The sequence below is a fragment of the Neopsephotus bourkii genome, unplaced genomic scaffold (assembly GCF_033783945.1).
Source record: "Neopsephotus bourkii isolate Nb327-2 ecotype Australia unplaced genomic scaffold, CSIRO-AGI_Nbou_v1 NB_42, whole genome shotgun sequence".
NCBI classification, from domain to species: Eukaryota; Metazoa; Chordata; class Aves; order Psittaciformes; family Psittacidae; genus Neopsephotus; species Neopsephotus bourkii.
The window spans coordinates 259838-277903 of record NW_026900559.1 but is presented as its reverse complement, the minus strand read 5'-3'; the positions used below and the strand labels follow the sequence as shown (position 1 = coordinate 277903).

The 18066-nt window shown below is 41.9% G+C and overlaps 1 protein-coding gene across 3 annotated transcripts in view; it reads left to right on the top strand.

The window, feature by feature from the left end:
* The window catches only part of LDLRAD3 (low density lipoprotein receptor class A domain containing 3), a 92665-nt gene that overhangs the window by 30745 nt on the left and 43854 nt on the right, over nt 1–18066 (top strand). Inside the window, exons 2-4 of one of the 3 annotated variants that reach the window (XM_061347193.1) lie at nt 2798–2944; nt 10417–10542; nt 13469–13600. In XM_061347193.1, coding sequence (XP_061203177.1) covers nt 2798–2944; nt 10417–10542; nt 13469–13600 — 405 coding nt within the window. Of the gene's footprint in view, nt 1–2797; nt 2945–10416; nt 10543–13465; nt 13601–18066 lie in introns of all 3 variants that reach the window. The other 2 variants (XM_061347183.1, XM_061347202.1) reach the window with 2 other exon arrangements.

The window sequence follows — 18066 nt, the reverse complement described above, 5'->3', positions numbered from 1 at the left end:
ATCGTTGGCAACAGATCCCTTTTGCAAAGAGGCTGAAGTTACTGTCATTGTTCACGAGGGTGCTGAACATGTTCTCCTTCAAAACCTCCTTGCCCAGGGTGATTATCTACTCTTACTAATGATAGTTTCTGATGCAGAGGCAGCAGTGTTACCATTAGTGATCTGTTCAGTAAAACGGGACAGTTCTGTGGAGTTCCTCCAGGTAAAAGGGTTTTTTTTTTGTGAAAGGTATCTTTGACTTGCTTTCTTCACACAGTGTGAAGTGCTCAGCATGGCTTACCCTTTTATTTATTTTTTCCCCAATTCTTTTTTTCAATGAGTATTAAATATTTAGATGTGAATATTTTAGAAGTGACTGCTAAAACAGATTGACTTTCCTTACTCAGACCCTTCAAAGTGAAACACGAGTCCCTTTTTTTATTCAGCCCAGATGGTATGCTTCCTAAAGTGAGCAGTGTGTTGCAGTGAAAATGGACCACTTCTATCCCCATCTTCCCTTTCTCCTTTACTTAACTTCAAGCGTCCATGTAGCTCATATTTGGGCTGAATTCAAAATTAGTCAGAGGCTTCAGGGTAAATATGTCAACTATTGGAAAGCCAGCTCTGCCAGATTGAAGGAATTTCTGCCTGTGCCTAAAGGCAGCATAGCAAGTTGGCTGCACAAAACCTGACATTGGTATGGACCTTATTAGAAAAATGGAAAAGAGCATAGAATCCCAGGGACACCTTCCACTAGAACAGGTTGCTTCAAGCCCTGTCCAACCTGGCCTTGAACACTGCCAGGGATGGGGCAGCCACAGCTTTTCTGGGAAACCTGTGCCAGGGCCTCACCACCCTCACAGGGAAGAACTTCTTCCTGATACCTCCTTTAAATCTCCTGTCAGCTTAAAGCCCTTCAGCTTTGTCCTGTCACTACAGGCCTTTGTTAAAAAGCCCCCTCCAGATTTCTTGTCGGCCCCTTTAGGCACTGGAATCTGCTCTAAGGTCTCCCCAGCTAAACAAGCCCAGCTCTCTCAGCCTGTCTCCATAGGAGACAGATCTGGTATCCATTATTAGCTAGAAAATTGCCCAAGTCTAGATAAGGGTTTCAGATTAGTGTTGGCAGCAGGATTTTTTTATTTAGAATATGCACAGCTTCCCTGTGGGAGTGGAGTGGGTTGGATGAGAGATGTGGGTAGAGTGGATGTGGGTTGGATGAGAGATAAGAGAAGAAGGTAGCAAAGAGCAGCAGGGAGAGATCATAGAGTCATGGAATGGGTTGGAAGTGACCGTCAAAGGTCATCTAGTCCAACCCCACTGCAATGAGCAGAAACATCTTCGACTAGATCAGGTTGCTCAAGGCCACATCCAACCTGGCCTTGAATATCCTAGAACTTATAAATTCTTTCTAATGAAAGTTATTACAACTTACAGGAAAGTCTTACTGATCTGAAAGCTATTTTTTAGGGGGAGTGTGGAGAAAAGATTTAGGTTCTGCTGTTGAAGCTCTTGGATGCTTAATGACCAATCCATATTTGGCTAATTCAGGAGTTTCTGGAAAGCCTCATGCTTACAGGCTCATTGTTTTGGCACCTGAATTTTCAAAACTGCCTGTACAGAGTGTGTTCCTCCCTGGGCCCGCAGGAACAAGCTAGGAAAGGGTCTTGCCTGAAAGTGCTGATCCCAACAGCTGTGATCTGCTCCGTGCCCCGTGCAGCCCTGAAGCGTGAGGCACTTGACCTGCTGGTGTTGAACCAGGTGTTCAACATGAACCTGGTGTTGAACCATAAAGATTTGCAGGCAGGTGGCGGGAGGAAGGATGTTTTTGTGATGCCTCCACCCTTATGTGCAAAGGTTTGTGCTTCCGTTTTTTGTGATACAGTCAAGTGCATGTTGCATAGCACTAGTCTGGAACGTGACAGAGGAAGACAGAGGGAAGGATGTTCTTTCTTCATCTGCTGCCTTGGCTTGCAGCTTCCCTCCAGCTTGACAAGACATGCCATTTTGTTGCCTATTAAAACCACTGAGTGTTGTCATCTTCTTTCACTGAACTCTGTGCTCTTGTGATATTGGCATTCCAAAAGCAATGCACAAAGTGGGAAACATGGTAGATTAAAATGGCTGACTAAAGCTGTGTTTAATCTTGAATCTTGAAGGCAAATCTTTAGGTTTCCCCCTTGTGTGGTTTTCTTGATGTATAGCATCCTACTGCTAAACTCCCTCCACCTGGCAGACTCTTAGAGTGCCAGCTGCCTTACTAGCCTGGGGATAGTTGTCCACGGGACTAGACAAATACCAAGAACCTCAATTCGAAGTTAATCGAAAACTTATAGTAAGTTAGTCAATATGTTATGTAGCTCCTCCCCCTTGAGTAACAGCAGAAAAATACTCTGCAAAGCTAAGTACTGATGTTACAAAAGCTTGAGAGTGTGAAGGTGAATTCCTACAGCCTCGTCCGCTTGACTTGTGTTTTAGACTGATCCTGTGAAGGAGAGATCTTTCTTTGTATTTTTTAACACTTGGCTTTGACCTGAGGATACACAGAAGGCTGCACGTGTGTTCCTAGAAAGAAAATAGCAAGAAATAAATCTGTGAAGTGGTGAGTGTGAATGGAGAGCAGCTAAAATGATAATTTAGTGAAAAGAAAGTAGTACTGAGTACCATGCTCAGGAGACTGATAGGATAATGAGGAAACTACCCGGGTCAGGATCCATTTGTCTTGTCTTCATTCAATCACCGATGAACACCTTGCTTAGTGGTCGCTTTTGCTGCTTCTTTTAAAACCCCCTGTAAACTTTTCCATTTTTCTTTGTCTCAGAGAGCCAACTGTTGCCTGGGAATAACTTCACAAATGAATGCAACATTCCTGGAAACTTCATGTGCAGTAATGGGCGCTGTATCCCGGGGGCCTGGCAGTGTGATGGGCTGCCAGACTGCTTTGATGACAGTGATGAGCGAGAATGCCGTAAGTGACATTGCTATAACTTTTAACGTGCTTAATATTACAAGGCTTGGCTGTGTATTGTTACCAGTGTACTCTGTAGTGTGCAATAGGGAAGTAACAAAACTACTACCAGTTTTTTAATTTAGCCATTGTTAGAAGAAGATGCACAGCCTTCCTTATTATTTCAGGTCTTTAACATTCTTCAGAGTGTCCAGTTTTAATACAGCACTTGGTAGCTGATACCTAAACCCCTATTCACAGATAGATATATTGAGACAGACTTGATTTACTTTCTTTCAGTGGAAGACTGTGGTTTTTAGGGATCATGTGTATACTGTTCCATCACACTGGCCTAGTGCCTTAAGTTGACCCCCACTGTCATCAAGACTAGTTCCTTTCGTTTCAAAATCATTGACTGTATCCTATTATTTTTGATCTCTCCTCTCAAAATGTAGTTTTGAACCCTTTGAAACTTAATACTAACTTTCTGTAAAATAGACCAAATGAGTTGGTTAATATTTACATGTTTTAATTCTTTCTACAATACTCCTAGTTCTAGGGAGCTCAAAAAAGTCTGATCTGGTTCTCCTCTGTTATTTCATCTTTTCTTAGTATTAATTAAGGTTCAGTTAATATTATTCAGCCATTATTTAGCATTAAACTTTCCAGCCTATATGTTTTACCCAGACAGCAAGATGATGCTGCATCATCACGCTAGGACTTAAAATCCAGCTGGCAGTGAAAAAAACCTTAATTTCATGGGATTCTAGAGTGACTGAGAAATTTTCTGAGAAGTTACTGCTTTTCATCTGACCAGTGTTGCTCCTTCACATACATACTTTATGGAGATTTTCATTAAACTGAAGCTGAATTGTAAGAAGCTTACCTTTCCAAGGACACTTCCAAGACATCATTAGCTTTCCTTATGGAGCAGAAGGAAGAAAGAATAGCTTCTGCCAAACTACCTGACTAGAAATACCATGTTTGTTAAAACTTCTTGCTTTTTTAAAACTTGGTGCGTTCTGTTTACCACCAGTTATCCATCCCTTTTAAAATATGGGAGCTTTAATAACTGTGCTGTGGAAATGTCCATACATAGTTCTCCTTTAAGCCAGTAAGCTTTTCTTGCTTTCTAAGGCATTAAAAGTATCTGTGTAAAATATCTGAAGCTTTGCAGTCTCTATAAGGCATTAGGCTTGTATTGCAACAGCAAGAAAAAAAAAGTTAAAAATTTAATCTGTCTCACTTAGATTCTTACGATAGAATCACAGAATTGTTTGGGTTGGAAGGGATCTCAAAGCTCATCCAGTTCCAGCCCTCTGCCGCAGGCAGGGACACCTTCCACTAGACCAGGTTGCTGCAAGCCCCATCCAACCTGGCCTTGAACACTGCCAGGGATGGGGCAGCCACAGAGTCTCTGCACAAGGACCCTTTGTCAAACAAGTGAAAAATGGGTCAAAATGTCAGCTTACCATTTTGAGGTAAATGGGTTATCTTTAGTGCTGACCTTTATATATACTTGCTGACATATTCCTTGGGGCCACAGCATCCCATTGTTGGAAGGATTCTCTTCTTGAAATTTAAGAATATGCTAATATTCTTAGTTAAGCTCATAATTTACTCTTGTCATCTTTGTTTCCTATTTCCTTTGCTCTTTGTACATCTTTATATTAGGTTATTACAGAAAGAACAAGGCAAACACTGCGAACAGCTTTTGTCAGCTAATGAGCAGCAGCTAGTGAGTGGTGGCATGTTGCTGCTTTCGTCAGCTAACGAGCAGCAGATGGTGCAGATTCAGAACATGGCACGTCAGCCCTGCTAAGTGCCTGCCATGACAGCAGCCAGAATTAGAGGCACACCAAATACCCAGAAGTATAGATTTTCCTTTGTTACTCAGAGCCATTTCTTACATGCTAACTTTGCATGTTCAGCTATGAGCAAATAGCATCACACTGTGACTACAGTGAATAGCCCCGTTAAGCTAGGGGCTAAAGAGTGTAGGCTGTGGGCTGAAAAAACATCCAATGCAGGGATAGCCTGGGGCAGTGTGTTCTCATCTTAGGAACCTCTGCCTATCACGTGTTTCAGTTCCCACTTGTCACTATGGATCACTCAACACAAAGGTAAAGCAGGTTTTTGAGTCAGTTGCTAAAAGGCTGTGCGATTTGAGTGTTGAGATGTTTGTACAACAGGGCATTATCCATGCTTCTAGGAATGTAGTGCCAACACACTTCTGCACTGGCTAGCCAGAGCTGGCCTCTGTAGGATGAGGGGTGATGGTTTTAAACTGAAAGAGAGGAGATTCAGAATAGACATGAGGAAAAAAAATTGTAATGAGGGTGGTAAAATACTGGAACAGGTTACCCAGAGAGGTGGTAGATGCACCATCCCTGAAGATGAGTGTAATTACAGCAACTTGAATACTTTCAAACTCTGCCTTCCTGCCAAAATGTGTGAAATGTTGGAAGTGCGCGGCTTGTGGGGTTTTTTTTTAAGAGTATGAGCTGGGATTTAACTCCCCCTCTAAAAAGGACTAAGTCTACCTTTGTGGTACCCTCCCTTACACTATATCTCCATCTAGTGCTTTTTAAATGGCTGTGGTGAAAGCACAAGTCTGTCAGGAAACCTGTATGTAGGTAATGTTTTTATACTGAGTGCTTATTGTGGGAGTGGTAGTTTCAATATATGGAAGGACAAAATCTGACAGCAGGGCCAGAACTAAAGAAGAAAGAAGCATTCTACCAGAGCTTTCACCCTTGAAGATTCATGGCAATGAAAATGTACAGTCGTAGTAGGTTTTGTGTATTTATGTTAATGGAAGAAGCATTATCATGTGCTAGCATTCCAGGCTTTGAGATGTTGTGCAAACAACCACCTTACAAAACTGTACAAAACCAATTTTCAGTGGTCCTATTCGTATTTATAATCCAGTAAATATTTGTGTAAAATAATGACTTCAAGGCTTCTTTTCTTTCTCTAAGTAACTTAAATATGTAGCAGAACACTACAAATTTCTCTATAAAAGTAGTTGTATGTGTTGCAGTAATTGTACATATACACATAGAAAACCTCTGGACTTCTGTTCACAATTTATGATTACTGGGTGCTTCTAAGCTTCCTGTTTTTCTTGCTCCTTACTGTAATCTCCTGATTGACCTGGAATATTTGTTGCAGGTATATTCTGACAGACATCAGAATTCTTGAGCAAAGCTGAATATTATACAATGCATGAAATGAGCATCTGCATTACTTTGGAAGATGCTGTAAGCCAGCTGCTGATCTTTTTGTCACTCACATGGCTCTCAAACTTGGAATATGAAACTGGAATGAACTCTTGCTTTCATTCATGATTAAGCAGCCAAGTGCTTAGTAGTTATAATAAGATTTGTAATGATATGACCATGGTGAATGTTTCATTTGAAGCTCAATTACAGAAATTTACACATGAGTAAGGGCAAGTAGAGTAACTACTTACATTTGATAGCTTCTTATGCAAGGGTTTGTGGTGCTAATTATTTAATCCTTTTGATAGTCTGCTAGATGGGGGTGTCAGTAAATAGCCCGATTGGAGAGCTTAGAATGAGGCAGGTTTAACAGTTAGGTGGAATCAGTGGCATAACTGAAATAAAAAAGTCAGGTAGGTAGTAGTCCAGGATGGAGTGAGGGATCATAGCTCATCAGGTATGCAGAGGTCCTCTGAGGAAGGTTGCCTCTGATACTGAAGTCCCTTGAGGGCAGCATTCTGTCCTGACTGAGCTCATCCTGAATAACTTGACAACTTTGAAGTAGTACTTAATTTTTTGGGTATAACAGCTGACTTAGAATTTTTCCTTTTGTGTGATAACTTCTAAAATACTTCTCCTAGTGAGAAATCACTTTATTGAATGTCTGCAAAATAAGTTTTTTTGTCTGTGCTCTCTTATGACATCTTGTGTGCTCTGTGATCCCTTTAAAGGACCGAAACATAGACTTCTAGACTGTGAAAGAGTACTTTAAGTCCTTACTGTCTGGCAACAAGTAAAAGCCACTGACCCATAGTAGTCCAACTCTGAAATGCTTTCTTTTTTCCCCTTGTCAAAGGAAGTAGTTTACTCTTCATGGCAGCAGATTCCATTGGCTTTTTATTTCAGCATTGTCCTTTCTCTTAATGTAAACTATAGTGTAAATATTGCCCATGTAAGTGAGTGATAGTTTATTATGTTGGAGGCAAATTCTCATGGTTCCTATGGGGCTAATTTTGCTACATAAAAACCAAACCAAACAAAGCAAAAAAAAAAAACCCCAAAATTTCTGCCTTTGAAATGAAGTACTTTTTAGGCTCACTGTCTTTGAGTTTACATTAGTAATTTATGACTAGCAGCTCTTTCATCTGTGTGGCTAACCAGGGAGCAAAGGCAAGAGTAACCCAAAGGCTTTAGTAGGTGCAATGAGTGTTCTACAGTTCACTGTTTCTTGGATCAAAACTCATTAAATTGTGGACCTGTTGGAGCAAGTCCAGAGGACGCCACAGAAATGCTCCAAGGACTGGAGAACCTCTGCTTATAGAGGCAGGCTAAGAGAGGTGGGCTGGTCCAGCCTGGAGAAGAGAAGACTCCTTAAGAGGAGACCTTAGAGCAGCTTCCAGTGCTTAAAGGGGCTGACAAGAAATCTGGAGAGGGTCTTTTGACAAGGGCCTGTAGTGACAGGACAAGGGGGAATGGCTTTAACCTGACAGGAGATTAAGATGAGACATTAGGAAGAAGCTCTTCTCATGTGAGGGTGCTGAGGCTCGGGCACAGGTTGCCCAGAGAAGCTGTGCCTGCCCCATCCCTGGCAGTGTTCAAGACCAGGTTGGGTGGGATTTGGAGAAACCTGGTCTAGTGAAAGGTGTCCCTGCCTGTGGCAGGGGGTTGGAACTGGATGAGGTTTAAGGTCCCTTCTAACACAAGCCATTCTGTGATGTTACTGACTTCTGCAACAGTAGAACATTGGGAGCATTTTATACTGGAAATAATACTCAAGTATTAGCTTTTTCTAGCTAGCTGAGAAGTGAAACTTCTCCATATCTGCAAGACAGCCCTGTTGAAGGCCCCTGTGGTGCATTTCCCTTCGGTGTGAGGCAGCTGAATGACTGCAGCTAGTGGTGGCTTTCCCACTGGGAACTGAACTGAAAATACTGTAGAGTCCAAATGGCAATTAACTGGCCCAAACTAATGTTAGCGTTAACTGTGTTATGCTTTATCTCAGGTTTGTATATCAGGGGTGAAAGAGATTGTATTCCAGTGCCATTCTGCTGTGTTCAGTGTTGCAAAATTGATTCTCTGCTGTGTAAATTCAAGTTAAAACCTGTTTTTCAGAGTTGAAAGATTAAGATCCAACTCCTTCATGTAGAAAGAGTTGTTAAAGATATCTCAACTTCACCAAGTTGAAAATAATATTTTTAATTGCATCATGTGGAGTCTTTACTAAAACACTGCGCCTTTCCACGCATGCATCAAGAGAGACCAGATTTACAGCACTGCCTGATGTGGCTGTGACATTTGTCGACATCAGATAATAACAGCAGTGAAGTTTAAAGTAGTTCATTATCAAAGTCAGGAAAATACCTGTGGCTCTGCAATAATGCAGCATCTGCACACAATGGTTTCTGTCCAGGGAGCTGCTCTTCTTGCATGCAGATAATCAAGTTCTGATTAGCTGAATAAGTCATCATCTATTGTTGAACTGAGACATGTGGGTGTGAAGTGCTATGAAGTTATTTTGTGTGATTGCTACCTGAGAGGGTTCTAAGGCAACAATTTGACTTCAGAGGTACTGATGCTGAAATGCTGTGCAGTTTACTTCTAGCTGCAGGTTGTCACAAACGTCTGCTGCTGTGTATCTGCTACAACTCCTTTCCTTCACTCCAGATTGCAAAATAACTGATAAAAAAAATCAAAACAGAAACGTTTGTAGAGTTAAAGAAAGGAAATGTGTTTGTCCTGGTGGCCATATCATGTTGGGTGCCTATAGGTGTGGTAGGCTGGAGGTGCGGTCTGTCAGAACAGCGATGATTCAGTCATCAAGTTTCTTCCCTAATGTTTCTATAGCAAGACTTATGGAAGAGAAACTCAACCTGTCACGTATGTGTCGCATCTTTAAGTGTTGTATCACTATAGTGAGGAATAGCTCTCACATTTTACTCTGATGCCTAAACAGTAGGTTAGTATTTAGATATGACAAGAAGTCAGGCTATGCCATCTTGTTCTGGCTATATTCCCCAATTCTGTAGTCCACAGCTGCACTTTACTTGCTGATAATTATAGAAGACATTTAATGCCTGTGCTCTTATCTATGGAAAGAAAAATCACTTGCCCATCATAGATCTGATGTAACCTTCTAGTTGCGTTATAACTACTTGTAGCCAGTCAAGAATGTCAGAATTGCTTTTGTGCAATGGGATGTATATATACGTATATAAATATATATATACACAGCATAAAGTTTTACATAGTATATGCAAAATCTGATTTTTTTTTTCCTGCTGCTGCTCATCTCTGTTAAGAAATTATAGAATACATTACAGTTTTCTTAAAAAATAGAGCCCTTTCACACTTTGTACCCTAAAGATAGCAAAATGGTTTTCTGTTAATGCTCTGGAGCTCTGCCTGCAAACTCTCATATCTTCGTTAGAAGGTACAGCTGGTCCTGATGGGAAGTTACTATTTTTTTTAGAGCCTTAAACGAAGGGGGTGGTAAGATTGGTTTGTGCATAGCATAAGGAGTGACTTCACACATTCACACGTACAACTTCCAAAATAGTTTTCTTCAAAGAGGGGAGATTTAGACAAGATATCAGGAAGAAGTGCTTCATCCCCTGTGAGGGTGGTGAGGCGCTGGCACAGGTTGCCCAGAGAAGCTGTGGCTGCCCCATCCCTTATCACAACTGTGGGTTCAAGGCCAGGTTGGATGGGGCTTGGAGCAACCTGATCTAGTGGAAGGTGTCTAGGGGGGTTGGGACTGGATGAGCTTTAAGGTCCCTTCCAACCCAAACCGTTCTGTGATTGTACGACTTATGCTTGGGGCAGTGACAGGCAACAGAGTTCCATGCAGAAAGGAGATAGTTGCTCTTGTTTTCTGTGAAGTATGACCCTCTTAGTACTGTTTCTACAATGCTCCCAGGCTAGTCAGTTCACATGGGTCTTTAGTTAGGAGTATCTTGCTTGCTAAATTTACACACTTGTACTCCAGAGTGTTGAGCAATTTAAATTTGCTTTGAGAGGTTATTTTAGTCAAATTTAAGTTTGAATGTTTGAGTCATTCTGTAAATCATATAAACTAGAGAAAAAAATCAACCCAAGCAAGTAACGTCTCACAAAGAAACCTTAAAGCATTTGAAAGCATGCCATAGGAAGACACCAAACATTGGTGCCACCGTTGCTGCCTAGAGTATGCTGTAGTGCAACAAAAGTATCTCTAACGTTTGTAAATGCTTTCTTTCATTCTTACCCTCTTATGTTTGTATCTTCTGCCAGCAAAAGCCAAATCCAAGTGCGGTGCTACATTCTTCCCATGTGCCAGTGGGATCCACTGCATCATCGGCCGTTTCCGGTGCAATGGCTTTGAGGACTGTCCTGACGGCAGCGATGAAGAGAACTGCAGTAAGTGCAAGCCCACCTGCAATCGAGGGCGCTTCTTTTTCTGTCAGCTAATTAATAGAACTTAGAACAGAAGCATTTGTTAGCCTTTAGTTTCCGAGTCAAATATTCTCCCTATTCATGCTCCCAATGATCCTTGTGGTTTTCACCTGTTTTTTTGTGGGTTTTTTTAAAGGTACAGTTCAGTCTTGGTGTGTATATAATGCCTATATGATACTTAAGGCCCCTCTCTCAAATGTATCTCAAATTGGCCAAATATTTAATGTGAAAATTTCATTTTTATTTTCTGGTTTTTGTCACTGAAGAATGTGACTTACTTGTTCAGCATCATTTAGATTTCTCTGGTTTTGTGTGTTCTCAAACAACAAAACCCCAAAGGGTTATTTAGTGAATCTCTTTGAAGGAAGAGGTTTTCAAACTCAGATGTGCCTGCCAATGCACTAGTTTGAGGTGGTGTTCAGCATCTTGCAGGGAAGTTCACAGCAGAGAGATCATCTGAAATACCACTTGACTCGGGCTAAACCCTCTTGAGTGCATATGTAGATCATTTGTATCTGTAACTCTAGCAGGGATATATCGTAGCAGTGAGGAAAGGTACTGTTCAAACCAGCAGCTCTGTTGCTATTATCAGGAGCTGGTAAAAGCATGGATCTGTAGGCAGAAACTTGCATCAGATACTTAATGACATTTAAAGGTCAGGAGGAGGACAACGCACATCAGCTTTCAAAGATAACAAAAGGGACGCTCTGTATAGTGATGTGTCACTGTCTGCTTCTTGGAGTTCTTGCTTTTCTTGTTTGTGTGCTTTCACAGAATCCCAGGGATTGGAAGGGACCTCAAAAGATCATCTAGTCAAACCCCCCCTGCAAGAGCAGGGTAACCTAGAGTACATCACACAGGAACTTGTCCAGGCAGGCCTTGAATATCTCTAACGTAGGAGACTCCACAACCCCCCTGGGCAACCTGTTCCAGTGCTCTGTCACTCTCACAGTAAAGAAGTTTCTCCTGATGTTCACATGGAACCTCCTATGCTCCAGTTTACACCCATTGCCCCTTGTCCTATCACTGGATATCACTGAAAAAAACCTGAAAAAATGTCATGAACATCTCAAGGTGCCATCTGTTGTTGGCCAGGACTTTGGCAGTGAGATAGCACCTCTGTAGAGCAAGTGAAGCTAGAGAAATAACATTGAAGGCTAAGGAAATGACTTTGGGTTATACTTTAAAAAGTGGACTAGAAAGAAGTTTCGACAAAAGTGTTTTGAGTATCCTTGAGGTGGTGGACTGACAAGTGGCAGATCTCAATTGAAAATGCACTAGAGTTGGTTATGAATTACATAAATTCCCATGAGCTTGTAGTGTATAATAGCTCCAATGGGACTTTGCAGCTGATAATAACATGCTGCTGATCTCCCTGTTTCCCTGTGCCTTTTAAGCATACATTTGGCATTTTCTGGTATATCCAAGTGTCTGCTCTCTGTTTTGCTTACTTAGAGGAACAACACTGTAGGTCCTAAAGTGACCTGCAAAATTAATATGCTATGCAAGTATGCAGTGGTTTCAGACCGGAGGAGACTCTGCATGTTCATGATAAATGTCCTTTGGGGGAGCTGGAGAACTGGGGGTATTTGTTATATATGTTGCATCTTGTATGCAAGGCAGACTTTAAGGTTTGCTTTTTAGAAGACTCTTTAAAGGCAGATCTTACTTCAAAGAATAAAAAATAGGCAGTAAGTATTTCGGCATTGTAGCCCCCTATGTTATTGTGGCAGAGAAGCACTTTGAAGCAGATAAGGCATCTAAACAGCTTTAAGATTTTCAATTGGAAAGTTGCATTCTGTTTCAGTTGTCTTATTACCAAAAACTGGCAGGAGTTCAGATAAGAGTGCCAAAAACAATTAAGGGACAGAGAGATTGATTTATGAGGAGATACTAAAAACTGCTAAGTTATGCGTATCTCTGCTAAATGATGACTGTGTTGGGAGTTGAGGCTATATATGTGCTGTATATGAAGGATGCAAATGCTGTTCAAGAAGGGATTACGTAGTTACATATGCTGGGCTATAGCTAAGAGTAGAGGGATGAAATTAGAAAACAGAAAATTAAGATGAATATCAAGAGGACCTCCTTGACAGTGAGATGTATTGATGCTGTGGTGTAATCTGCTAGGAAAAGTGTTGAAAACTGCACTGCTTGAGGCTTTAAATGGACCTAGATGTAGCATCTTGAAGCATGTTTACTACTGGGTTTGTAATGGGTGAGAAGACTGCTCTACCTTAAACAAGTCTGCTTTAATACTGTTCTGGTTTTGCTCTGTGTGCAACACTGGGCTTTATGTGAAAGTATTTTCTGGGTGCTACTGTAAAGTGCATGCATGTTACCCTTAAGAGGGGTTGGAACTCAAACACTGAAAAATTGAAAAATATCTACATTGCCATTCTGTCAATTCAAAATAGTGAGGAGAATGGGGAAGGTGGAAAAAGGCAGAAGCAGAGGTAAATATAGCACAGCTTAGCAGTTCTCAGCCAGGGTTGTTGGCTTGTAGTCTGAAACTCGAGCTAGACAGAGTTTGTTGCAATAGGAAGCAACAGGCAGTGTTTATGGTAGGCAGTGCTGCCCTCCATATGTCTTCAGTGTGAGCAAATGCTGAGCAGTGATTGTGACAGGGGCTCTTATGAGAGTGAACAGAAGGCTTATCACAACTGTGGGTGGACTGAATCCCTGCTAATGGTAATGAATGCTGCATGAATTAGGAATTTCATCTCTCTCTTTAGAGAGACAAGGTTGCTTTGATTGCCAGGCTACTCCCACATATTCAGCAAATTGACCAACTGTTGAGTTGTGACCTTTTGTCTTTGATCACTGAACGACTGTTTCACTGCCTGGGTAAGAGAATCTCTAATGGAAGGTTTCACTCTTTTTGCAGCAGCAAATCCCTTGCTTTGCTCCACTGCCCGATTCCACTGTAAAAACGGTCTTTGCATTGATAAGAGCTTTGTGTGCGACAGTCAAAATAACTGTCAAGACAACAGTGATGAAGAAAGCTGCGAAAGCCCCCAAGGTAGGCACTGGGGTTTGATTCTATTCTGCAATATTATCCCAACTCCAATTAATGTGGAATACAGTCTGAGTAGAAAATATGATTCTGTTGGCATTCTCTGTGGGCTAAAGTGTGGTTTCTGAATTCTGCAGCTAATGAGTGAGATGTGGAGTTTGTGTGTGCACATGTTTCATACTTAGTGCTCAGAAGACTGGAATCTTTTTCAGACTAGTATAAATGCACTTTTGCAGAAAGTATTTATAATCTATGATCCAGTGCTCACTGAAGTTGCTGGGAATCTGTTTAGTGGCTTTGAGGAGATGTATTGGACCCAGTGGGATGAGTAGTAGAACTTTGGTTTGAAGTTGTTTACTAGATGAGTAAATCTGTGTAGGCTTAAAGCTTTATATTGTCGCTGCTCAGTTACTTCCTGAAAGGCATGTTTGTGGCAGGACAAGTATGCAGTGAAAAACTTCATTCCTGCCTTGCCTTGGGTTTGTATTTAGAGAAGAGGATGAGGATGGCAAAGAAAACATGTTTGAAAATAGTTGTGTATTAATTCTTGTGAGAATCATGGAATACTAGAATGGTTTAGATTGGAAGTAACCTTAAAGACCATCTAGTTCCAAATCGCTGCCATGGGCAGAGGCATATTCAATTAGACAGGTTCCAAGCTCCGTCCAACCTGGCCTTGAGCACTGCCGAGGATGGGGCATGAGCTAGGGAAATAAGGAACATCAGGCCAAAGGGGTAAAAGTTGAATGACTCTAAATCTGCCCCCTTTTAAAATCAGTAAAGGTTTGATACATCCAAATAATTGGAGATAGATTATTTCACAGGTTAGAAATAATCATATTTTATTTGCAGAATTCTTTCTGTGGTTTAAAGCCAATTCTGTGCATATGTTTGTGTCCGCTTTTAAGCATCTCCATTTTAAGAATCTCAAAATGCAATGTCTTTGTTTTTTTTTTTTTTTTTTAACTTATAGTAGAAGTCTACATGTGGTGCTCCTTTATTTGTTTTCTGTAACTTAATACTACAGTATGTTATAAAACATGAAGCATATATAAATGATTTGAGGTTAGCAAATGATTAGGCAGCCTCAGAAGATTAATGTGGGTGCTGGGGTTTCTTGTTGGGTTTCTTTTTCTGTTTTTTGCTCCTTTGGCTTCTGAAGCTTAGAGCAGCAGTGTTCTTTTCCAAGGTTGGGATGAGTGCTTCCTCTGCAGATCAGTTGCCTGGCTTGCTTCCAGTTTGGTTGTTGTCATGACAGTCTGCTTTTGGAAGTGACTGTCAAGCTCATGAGAAGAAAAGAGCTGGATTTCATGGAGTTGTTACTTCTGTCTTTATCTTTGGTCCTTCTGGAAAGTCAGATTAATGGAAGGGTTAAGCAAAGTAATTCTGTCTGATTCTAAACCCAGGAAAGGAAGAGCGCCCAACAAGAAAGAAGGAACTCTCTCATTAGGACTAGAACTTTTTGGGCTGGTTTATTTTTGAGGAGTTTTTGGTTTTTATGTGGTCGGTTTTTGTGGGATTTTCTTTTTTTTTTGTGTGTGTGTGTTTTGTGTTTGTTTTGGTTTGGTTTTGTTGGGGTTTCTATTATTATTATTATTATTAGCAGAGTCCAAGTACAGAGTTGGGAATAAGGGGCTCTCAAAAGGAATTGCTGGTTGTGAGGAGTGTGTGTGATTGCGTTTGGCAGCTTTAGAGCCTCCCTGAACTGCCATTTCACCAGTTGTAAGTGGATGAGTCTCATGTACCTGTCTTTCACAGCAAGGATTAAACAGTGTAACATTCTCTGCTTCCCATCAGAATGTAAATGGCAATTCCCTCTGGAGTTTGCAACTATGGGTATGTCTGTCCTGGCTTCCAAACACAGTAACTGCTTTGTGTTAATTGGGATTTAGAGGCTGCTGTGGACAGTCTGTCATTTCTTATAGTTCTTTATGCAGCAGATCTAATTACTGTAATTACAGTGTGTTTTGTGTTAACACAGTACCCAAGGCCATTAGCTAGAACTCAAGTGTTCTGGGTACTTAGGGACAGAGCAAAGCAAATCTGTAGGGTATTATGAAAGCAAGATAGAGTGTTTTCTTCCCACTAGATGTGTTGCCATGTTCAGTGTAATAGTGTAGTCTGACATACGAGATAGAAAAATAACACAAGGGTAATCTAAAAATGTGTTGATTTAGACATCACTGAGCTTCTGAACCACTGTATGATAGTGTCATTATCACTATTTAACAGATGGAGAAGAGGGGGGCATAGATCAACTAAACAAAATGCTCCCAGAGAATGACATCCTGGTTGGTAGGAGCAGAGCTTCATCTGTGCCTGTCTGCTCCAGGGGGATGTTTAGAGAGTTAATCAATGTTTGCAAACTGTTTTAAGATACTATGATAACATGTGGAATAGAAGTGTGAATTATTAATTGGTACTTTGCTCTCCTGCTCTTGGGTATACTGACAAGCTGTTTAAATTAACACCTTTTCCTACTCCTCCATGATCTTCAAAGTCCTCCTTTATCCTACTGTCATATGCTCCAGTAGCATATCGGTTTGGGTTGTGTCAGATACTCCTCCATGCATAAAGATCCTTTCAGTCAAGAAGGGTCACTCTGCAGGCTAGGAAAACAGGAATGTGACCTTCGGGGAAAATGTATTGACCTGGCTTTGACGCGGAACAGCTTAAAATGTGCCATCCTTGCTGAATAACAGTTCTGCAAACAAACTGCAATTTGAGATGAGCCTGAAGCTGTGGGTTTATAAAGATTAACTTTAGTTGTACTTAGGGGTGGAATCACTGGGGAGATGGGGGATGGAATGGGGGGAGGGGAAAATTGTGGCCCCAGGATTTAGTTGTGAAAATGAGAGGTCAAGTTTTTGAGAACGTGTTCCCATCCCACTTTCTCCATACCACTTATAGCTGAGTGTTGCACACCTTACAGAAGCTTTGTATGTTATGAGGAAAGCATCATTTTAAAAACTAGAACCATGAAAATTTAGCAGCAACTCAAATAATTCTGCTCTAATTCCCAACAGTAATTACTCATATCTCTCGCCCCTGTGTCGTGGTTTAACCAATGCCAGACAGCTTGTCCACTCACTCCCCCCCCTTCTTGCCCTCCCCTATTCTTGGAGGGACGGAGAGGAGAATCAGAAAGAATGCAACTCCCATGGGTTGAGATAAGAACAGTTTAGTAACTAAGGTATAACACAGATCACTGCTGCTACCACCAATAATAGTAATGATAAAGGAAATAACAAGGGAAGAGAATACAACACCCCATCACCAGCTGACCGATAACTTGCTCCCCCCAGCCCAACCAAGCACCGACCGATACCTCCTCCAACCCTGCAGTCCACCTAGCCCTTCCGGCTAACTCCCAGTTACCAGGGCATGACGTGCTGTGGTATGGAATACCTCTTTGGTCAGTTTGAGTCAGGTGTCCTGTCTCTGCTTCCTCCCAGCTTCCCCTCCTCCCTGGCAGAGCATGAGGCCCACAAAGTCCTTGGCCAAACCAAAACATCATTTTTATCAGCTTTGTTCCCAGCCCGAAAGTCAAAACACAGCACTGCGCCAGCTACCAAGAAAGAGAAAAATGACTGCTACTGCTGAACCCAGGACATTATCCACCCCTTATTCCATACGATTCACGTCATGCTCAGATCCTACATTTTCAATATACCATCGCCCTTATCTAAGTGCACTCCCATCGTACTGCATGGACCAGTGCCTATAAAGCTGCTGAGTCCATCTGGTCCATGATGTCAGGCTCCATCTCTTCTAACAGTCTTCCAGAGCAGGAGAGGCTGTGTCCATTGTTCACACACATGAATAACCTGGGCAGTAGTATCCATTGCTAAGTCCACCCCTTGATCATTAGTCCATCTCTATGTTGCATCTCTGCTCTGATGGCCTTAATGGTCATGGGCCCACCAGGCTCAAAATAATTCACTGTCCCCTTCAGCAGTTTCTGCAGCTTGTAGCTGGGGACTCCATACAGCTGCCTTCCATCTCCAATGCTACCAAAGCACTGGAGGGGCCCAGTGGACTAGATACTTGCCCATACTGTCCCACACACCCTGCCACTCATGACTCTCCCCAGCCTCGGGGACAGCCTCTTGGTCCTCCTATATTGTCGTCTAACCCCAGACAAGACCCAAACCCCACGCTGCTTAAATTTTGGGATCAGACAAAATGGTGGTGGGTAAAACACACTCTGTGTGTGTGCCAACATGCTGATCCCCATCACAATCAGCAGGCAGGTCCCAAGGGTACCCAAAGGCCATCCAAAACCTTCAGAACTCTCACGCGATGCTGCTGTACTTGTCACTGGGGCTGGTGTAGCTGCTGTGCTTGCCGGCTCTCCCACCACCAGCTTCTCTTTTCCTGAGTCCAGCTCTTCCTCCTCTGCCTTGCTGGGAAATGCTGCGGGGTCTCCTGCGTCCTCCTGGGGCTCGGCGGGCGGCTTCCGGGGAATGCTC